Raw genomic sequence first — 9,285 nt, 5'->3', positions numbered from 1 at the left:
AATACGAATGCGCGAGCGATCATCCGATTCTGCTTGATGAATCAGGGGCTTGGTGTCAGAGGTCATTTGTCTGATAACAGATAAGTTAAGTGTATTATGAGGTTGACTGTTATTTTCGATACATTGATAGCAGGCTTACCCACTACTTACAAGCTTAGTGAACCCTTTAAGTGCCTTGTTTAAAGTGAGTTGGCACTTTTAGGTTTATGTTGTGCAATTCCATACTAGAACTAAAGTTTTTACAAAAGACTGCAACAAAACAGCTTTATGTCTGTCAAAAGTTTTACAAAAGTTTGCTTTACATACTGCTGTTTAAGATAAACTCTGTGTGAACAAGGCCTAAAGGTGTCTGAACAAACCCATTTTTCTTAACCTCCCCCATTCTTTTTGGTAAATGAGCTGGGGACATTTGAACTATGTCCTTCTTAAAACATGGTTTTTCAAGCTCAAATGAGAGTTGAATTTTGCAAATATGTTAAAACTGTATGTGTAGTGTGCTTCACCCTATACTACTAGGTGAAAATATTTTTTCCAGGGTATATATAAAAAGCATTTTACTTATCTTATCCTCTGTTCTCGCTGGTTTTCTCCTAACGCAACCAGGCCCCTAAAGATGCCTTTCTTCCACACTCCAATGATCGCGGACACTATCGTATCATTGCATACAAAGCTGGCCAGCAGTCCTGCTTTGAAAAGACAACAAAGGCTTGCAAACAAACCCGAGAAAAAAAGTGATTTGTATCAGTACACTGAGAAGAAAATGAGAATTTAATTCCTGCAGTTCTGGGGCTACCACTGTCATGGTAGTTTTGGTATATTCCAAAACACACAGGGGCAAATCTATAAATTTTTTATCTTCCCTTTAAATAAACACAAAGTTTTTTTTTTAGACAGCTACAGTATTTCTAAAGTATTCAGCTGTTATTCCCAACTATAATAAAACTGCAAAACTTTCAAAATTTTTACTCTGTCTAGGTATTTGTATATCTACAAACCCATCAAAATGTGTACTGCCAATGCTCTTTTCTCATTTTACCTTTACTGTAAATATTTTATAAAAGTTATTACTATTCATATTGTACATTTTTTTAAATTACTGCTAAGGTATTGATTTAGTGATATATATATATATATATATATATATATATATATATATATATATATATATATAACTTTTTAGATTGTATTAGCTTTTAGAAACTAAAATATTTTTGTACATTTTCTTTTTTTCAGTTTCTGAAAAATGCATGAACATTTTTGAAGAACAAAATGTCAAGCCTCTCAAAACTTCAACAAAAGATAATGAGACCCTAGATTCTGCTGCATATCTATTTATTTCTAAAAGTTAAAAATTCTGTCAAAGGATTCAAGTATGTGTCTTGTAAACGGGACTGAAGATAATCCATGCCTTGACAAGGAAAAAGCTAATATATCTTTATCTGTAGGATCCTGCTTTCGATATATTAATATGACAACTCCAATGGCAGGCCAAAAACCAATTACCTCTTTGTGGTTCCCAACTATTTTTTCTATCATTGGCCTTGGCTCCAATCTATTTGCTTTTTGTGTGTTAGTTAGTGCATCAAAAAAAACTCAGAGTCGCTCGCGGTCCTCTTTCCTAATATTTCTTCTTGGATTGGTGGTAACCGATTTCATGGGACTATTGGTAACTGGTATTATAGTGGTATCTTACCATATTACACATTTTGATTGGCAGGTGTTTGATGAAAACTGTCATCTTTGCAATTTTTTTGGACTTTCAATGGTCTTTTATGGACTATGTCCTCTTCTTCTTGGTGCCTCTATGGCTGTTGAACGCTTCTTTGGTATAAACAGACCTTTTTCACATTCTGCCAATGTTTCCAAAAAAAGAGCTTGGGGAATTGTTGTCATGGTTTGGAGTTTCGCTTTCTTGTTGGCTTTATTGCCTGTTATGGGAATTGGAAAATACACCTTACAATTTCCAAAATCCTGGTGTTTTCTAACTCTGCTGCAAGATTCAAAGAGTAAAGCATTTGGATTAATCTTCTCCCTGACGGGCATATTTGCAGTATGTCTCTCTTTTATCCTCAACACTATCAGTGTAGTGACTCTCTGCAGAGTTTATCATGACCGTGAGACTGTTCAGAGAAGAAGAGACAGTGAAGTAGAAATGATGGTTCAGCTTGTCGGGATCATGATAATTGCTAGCCTGTGTTGGCTTCCTTTATTGGTAAGTTTTTTTGTTCCTAATACCTGCATCAAAAGTAAAATATGAATCTCTAAATTGCAAAAAGACATAATATAATCATGAATATACAAAATGGTGGCTTTTTTCATTTAGTGTTTACTTCTTAATGTTGTACAAAATTAGCTTTTTAAACCACAGTTCTGTCTTTTAGAGTGTACCAATGTTACATAGTTAGGGTGAAAAAAGTCCATAGAGTTCAAATGATAAATAAAGCCAATGAAAACCTGCATTTATAGACCTTAAACTTAATGAAGCAATGTAACCCAATGTTAATTTACATTGCATGTCTCTTTTGTCTAATAGTACTACCTCTTGGTGTTTTTTTGTTTTCTCAGTTTAGGTAAGCATTGACGCAAAGGGATATGCTCTGGATCAACCTATTCTAAATCAATAACCCAGCTTTTTTATTTTTTTTTTCAATTATTCAAGTGAGCTGGTCAGTACTACTTCATAGGACAGTCTTTATCACATTTTTATAGACCATACTGTAGAAAGCCCTTGCAATAAGAAAACCTCACCATGTCAGATTCACTTCTTCCCATTCTTTCAGTTGCCTTTGTTTATGTTTCGCTCTTCAAACTTTAACCAAACTTCTTTCACTCTCTCAGGGCACTTTTTTACATTCCATTCAACAGAAAACTCTGTTTTTGGGGGGTTAAATTTTCACCATAATTGCTGGTGACAACATAACCAACTTTGTCATAAATGTATGGATTTAGTCCAGTTTTCATCAAAAGGGAAGGAAAGCTGCATGCTTTTTGCTCCTTCCTTTTTGGAAAACTACTAAGCACACCACCAACAGTGGTGACAAACAGAAAGATTTCCCAATATACATGTTTTCACAATATAGTGAGAGACAGATTCCTCGCAGCTTGTGGACTGTCTGGCTCATTCATCATCTCAGTCACAGTGATGAACAAGTTCTGGACAATACTTGGGAACTGAATTCTACCAAATTCTACCAAATCTTTCTCATCCTTTATGCATGACTCAAAAGTTCAAAATTTTGTATGTTGTTGTTTTTTCTGCTGATGCTGCTACTGCTGTTCCTGCCATTGCCAATGGGGGTCTGTTGCCATTAGGAAAATGGATGTTTGGGGGGGGCGTGACTAGCATGAGGACCAGGAAGGTCGTATTTAGCTTCGTCTCCTGCCCAGGCTTAGCTTTTCAGCCTAAAACAGCAGCACTCACTTGTGACACAGCACAAAAATAAGGCTTCCTAAAGACCATGGGAAGGAACTTGATCTATTCTTCTCTCTTTTAGCCATGCACTTGGCTACATCATAGAATCCGACCACGCCACATCCAATTTGCACATTACCCAGGGGGTTAACAGGAGAACAGGGAATCACCTGACAGCTCTACGGCAGCAGGTTCCCCCTCAGAGGTGATAACTCACAGCCTACATCAGCAGGCACAGGGCAGTGACCACATCAGCCTCCAGTGCAGGCTGCAGTGCAGTGCAGATCCCAGCTGCAGTGCAGGCCCCCTCCTTCTCCCCTCCATGCTTGGAGGTAAGCGGGACACCCTTTCCCAAGCTGCTGAGCCTACCTAGAGCGATCTGGCATGCCCAAATTTTAAGAGGACATGATCTTGTCTCTGGAATCAGCTATTACAGGCGAAGAGCTCCAACGAGCCCTACGTCTCACATTAACAGGCAAGGCTCCCGGCCCAGATGGCTTCACCCTGCCAAATTTTAAAGCATTTTACTCTGGTTCAGCACTTTCTAAAAGAGTTAAACATCATTGCAGAGGGTGGTCTTTTCCCACAGGACTCTCTCAGGGCACATATCTCAGTTATACCGAAAGAAGGAAAAGATCCAGCGGCATGTGCAAGTTACCGCCCAATCTCCCTTCTCAATCAGGTTCTCAAGTTATTCACACAAATATTGGCACTGAGGTTACAACCCCTACTGTATAAAGTGATTCATTTAGACCAAGCTGGCTTCATGCCCTCCTTGGAAGCTGGGGACAACACAATTAGGGTCCTAAATTGGGTTCATGAGGCCTCGCTAAATGGAACCCCTTCTATTTTGCTCTCTACAGACGCCAAAAGGCGTTTGACCAGGTGGACTGTTTTTTATGTCCATGGTTCTTAAACATATAGGCCTAGGAGACCAGATGCTGGCGTGTATCCAATTACTGTGGAGTTGGATTTAGGGTGAACTTCTAATACTCTTCTAATACAAAACAGGACACATCAGGGCTGCCTGCTCTCCCCTCTGATTTTTTTTCTGACACTTGAACTATTATTGTGTGCTATCAGAAATAATACAGATATCATGGGGTTGGATATGGGAGGTACACAGCAAAAGATGGCTTGCAGATGTTTGTCTTTTCAAACCCAATAGTTACCCTACCCAATCTCATGAGAGAATTTGGTAACAATTTTAAGATAAACTACTCCAAATCAGAAGCCATGAATCTTACACTGCATGTTTGCTCTCATAGGCATTGCAATCTTACTCCTTCTATTGGTTAGAGACAGGGCTTACAAATTTAGGTACCTTTTTGCCAAAATGTCTATTGCAAACATTTAATCTCAACTTCCCCCCACTTCTCACCCGTATTGGGGCAAATATCCAGAGGTGAGCCAATGGGATATTCTCCTGGTTTGGTCTCATAAATATTATCAAAATAAATAAAAATTAAAAAATTAAAGTTACTGAGACTGTTGTGTTCCGGGCTCTGCCAATAGCTAATCCAAAATATTTTTTTCAAAATATCCAAACCCAATGAACTTTCCCAATTTCGTGTGGGAATGCAAGGGTACCAGACTAAATCGTAAATTGCTGTTTCTACCCAAGCCTCCTTGGGTGTGTCTAAGTATTCTCTTATTAGGCAGAGGTTTCACGAGGGTGATAGATTGGTGCTGGCACTCGAGATGTAAACAGTGGGTGGGCCTGGAACAGACGTTCAGATATCTACTATACCAGTCACTCCCGTGGGTATTGAACTTTATCCCAAGAATATTGTTTTTTTTTTATACTGGAATTCTATGACATTATTATCTCTTATAAAACTGCAATAAAATAAAAATGTTTTTAAAAAACTGAAAGGAATGTCGTGCTATATAGCGGAAGTACTATACACAGAAAGGGCAGTCTTCCTCTTTCCTGCTGATTCTTCCCTTCCTTCCTCAAAAAAAACAAAAAAACAGGCTACATGTCATCCCCCATCCTTATCAAAAAAGTTACCAGACAGGGTTGCCCCCTCTCACCTTTATTTATGGCACTAGCCATAGAACCATTAACAACTGCTAAACACTCTAACACAAATATCACAGGCATTACTTATGGTCAAAGGAAATATAAATTTGTTTCCTTTGCAGACAATGTTTTGTTATATATTACTTCTCTAATACCAACAGAATCTATTTAAAGTATTGGGAGACTTTGCTAAGTTATCAGGCCTCTATGTCAATAGTGAAAAATCCCTTGACCCCAATGTATCACACACTATACTGGGCCAACTATGACCCGCTAATAAAGACTATTCTCTTTGATTTAGTGAGATTGGCTAAGTCACCACCATCATGGTTTGATGATAACAATAAATGTTCTCCCAAGAATGATTTGTTTAGTTATCTACTGATCTCAATCTCAGGCTCAATCATCAAACATTTTCAAATTGAAATTATGAAGTTTATATGTGGGGAGGGGGGGGGGGGGGTTAAAGGAGCAGGGTACAAAAGGCAACTCTTTATGCTCCCTGTTTACAAGGGGGCTTAGGGGTACCTCATTTCCACCATTATTTTAACCTCCCTAGTGGTACATTTCTTTCTGGTTTTATTTGTCTAAAAGCGGTACATTGTTTTTCATGAAAATTTATTTCCAGTATATTATAATAGTAAGAGTATATTAAAGTTTGAAACACAAAATCATGTGAAAATATGAAATTAAACAAATAAAAAAAAATATATATATCTATATATATTTAATTATATATATATAAATTTTATTCTAGTTTTTTAATTTTTAAAAAAAGAATAAATATTATAGTCATACTATTATATACTGTAAAATAAATGTTCTTGAAAACAATGTACTGCTTTTACGCATTTAAATCCAATTCTCCCATTTGGTGTTTTAGATGTGGGCAACAACTCCATCTGCGGATCCCAGCTAACTAGTAAGTTCATTTATTTTGAACTGATTGCCAATTGGTACTGGGTTAATACCCACTATACCTTAAAAGTGGCAGCACACATTTAAAGAGACAGTGCACATTTTTTTTGTCATTATGGAGGATGTGTTAAAGGCTTTGGTGCAAAATTCTGCAGACCTCCAGAAAGCCCACAAGCAAGCCAGTTCTACCCAGCAAGAGACTAATAGGGCCTGATTTATCAATAAAATGCTTGTACACTCAACGCACCGGTCGGCAAGTTCTATTCCCACGAGTCGGGGCCAAGTTCTAGTGAACTCGCCTGCCGGTTTCCTGCAAAAAAGAGCAAAGATCTTGAATACGCCAATTAGGGTGATAATTTTCAGCTGTGCGATTAAGGAGCAGATGGTAAACTCAATGATAAGGTCATAGCAATTGATTGTGCACACCTGCACCCTGTTCTGTGTGCATCTCCAGTCCATTTAACAGGTCAGTTTGAATCTTTAGTGCTTGATGTTTTTTTGTGTAAGTGCTACTTTTTTATGTTACATTCTACTTAATCACAAACTTGCTTCATTTATAGCTACTTTTGTTGCACTTGTTTTTTTTTATTCTTTTTCTTTTGGTTGCAACACTGCAAACTAATTTCTATCAAGCTGGATATATACTAAGTAGCACTTTCTAATATGTCATATGTTTGTGAGTGTGTGTTTAATTAAGTACGTTTGCTTGGATGGTATGCATTGATGTGATTTTTTGTAATCCTTATTATTGTTAGTTTCATCTGTTGCTGCATGTTTTTGTGCCTGGTTTGTAATGCCAGTTTATGCTGTTTAGCAATTCTTCAGCAATATTTTGTAATTTTTTTCCACACGTATTGAGTACAAATGTCTGCATGGTTTCCATTTTCAAAGTATTTCAAAGGAAATGGTTTCCATTTCCATTGTCACATATTGATATTTGAAGGTATTATGTACGTAGTTCTTTTCTGAATAAATTGTCATGGTTTTGATTTTTTTTTTTTAAATAGTCATTTGCACTAATGTTGATTTGCCCCCACACAACTCCTCTGTTCATTTGTAGTGGTTTTATAGGTTTGTTGTCATTGTGCTGTGCTGCCTGATCTTAGCACTATAGTATACAAACACACTTCGACTTGCTGTCTAAACAGGTTGTCAATTAGTTGTCCAGCTGAGTTGATGATGGAAGGAGGTCCAGGTTGCCAAGCACATTGATTGCCAAATTCACAAGCAGGGTCTCGCATTCTTAGAAATGAACAGATGTTGTGTTGTTGCTTAACTTAATGCTCATAAATACTGGATTGCATGCATTATTTAGGTGTTTACACAAAACAGAAAGTACTAGTATATGAAACTTCCAGGGCCAAATCCACTTTGTGCCAAACATTTCCTGGCTTTTCCATCCCTTCAGAATGTTTCTGCAGGTTTGAATGAAATTTTAGATCTTGGCCCTCTATATATATTGACTTACTCCCCTCAGCTTGGTAGTGGAAGCACATAAGGTGGATTCCTCCTTTTACCAGAAGCAATATCATCCATGAATGTTGCTTGTAGCCAAGCCCATGACATCAGAAATCATAGGCACAAACAGGCAATCTTTTCAATTTAAAGCATGTGAGGCAATATGGACCAAAAAGCCCTCTTTGCCTATTTCTTCCTATAATTTCTTTTTTCTATGTATATGTACACACATCTAAATGCATACATACATGTTTTGCTTCATGTGCACTCATGTCTATAAATACATGCATGCATGAAGGCACTTGAAGCAAAACAAGCAATATACACAAAAAAATACAAACTTACCTGAATGAGGACTGTGCAAAAGTGCAGTGCATTTTTTCAACTGATAAAACACAGTTCATGCACACTTAGCGGGTCCACCTTGGCGCACAACTATGCGCTACATACTTCTGAAGTTTGGCACACAACTATGCACATCAAACAACTGAGTTTTAACAAGACAATTGTGCTGCTTTTTAGCCTTACAAATAAATCAGAGGAAGGAACAGCTTAAAAACAATCACAAATGACTTTTTAAACTGTACGTACTGGGAGATTGGAAAGGAGATCACATAACAACAAACCCCTAAAAAACAAACAACAACATTTTACAAACAACTTTATTCAAAAGAAACATTTGCTAAAAGGTCACATTAAAATATAAAAAAAATAAAAAATACACACACACACCACTAAATTTACATGACAAAAAAATTAAAAAGAACAAACAAAACACGTGAAAACCCGCACTTACATATAAAGCCAAAATAGTTCAATGGCCCCAAAAATACTGCATTTAAAAAATACTTACCAAACCAATATGCAATTTTGGCCTATCAAGGGTGGAAAACTGCATTGGAAAATATTTATGCAGGACAAACATTGAAAAGTGACAATAAAGGCATAATTTTGCAATCAAACAATATGTCCACAAACACAATAACATAGCATTAACATTGAATTGGAAAATGCAAAATGGACATTGAAACATTCAAAGTTTTTTTAAAAAAGCAGCTATTGTGTTTAAGGGTAAGCAAAGTATCAAATGCAGCAACATAGATTAATTAGTATAACACACAAAACAACAGCCCCTCCAAGAAAAAAAAAAAGACAAAGGTAAAAAGCAAGATAGGCAACACCCTTATATATGCTCAAATTGAAGCGCACAGGTGATAGAAATTCACTTGCAATTAGCACTTGCGCAGTCTGTCAAAATTGGCTGTTTGTTTCTTTTTTTTGCAATTAGACATTTCATAATCATTGATTTATATGATCCTTTAGATTTGTATACCAGTAAACAGATATTCTATTAATTAAAAAAAATAAAATAAAGTTGGGGAGGATTTAATGTTAAAAGTATTTTCTATATGTATAAATACATATATATAAATATATATATATGTGTGTGTATATTTAGATACATATATAA

General features: G+C 36.5%; 1 protein-coding gene across 1 annotated transcript in view; it reads left to right on the top strand.

Moving 5' to 3' along the window:
• Nucleotides 1-9,285, top strand: part of TBXA2R (thromboxane A2 receptor) — a 49,329-nt gene that overhangs the window by 23,721 nt on the left and 16,323 nt on the right. Inside the window, exon 2 of the mRNA XM_072405069.1 lies at nt 1,234-2,212. Coding sequence (XP_072261170.1) covers nt 1,373-2,212 — 840 coding nt within the window. The 5' untranslated portion in view covers nt 1,234-1,372. The remainder of the gene's footprint in view (nt 1-1,233; nt 2,213-9,285) is intronic.

This window comes from Pyxicephalus adspersus, chromosome 3, assembly GCF_032062135.1.
Source record: "Pyxicephalus adspersus chromosome 3, UCB_Pads_2.0, whole genome shotgun sequence".
Classification (NCBI taxonomy): Eukaryota; Metazoa; Chordata; class Amphibia; order Anura; family Pyxicephalidae; genus Pyxicephalus; species Pyxicephalus adspersus.
This window is presented reverse-complemented; position numbering and strand designations above follow the sequence as displayed.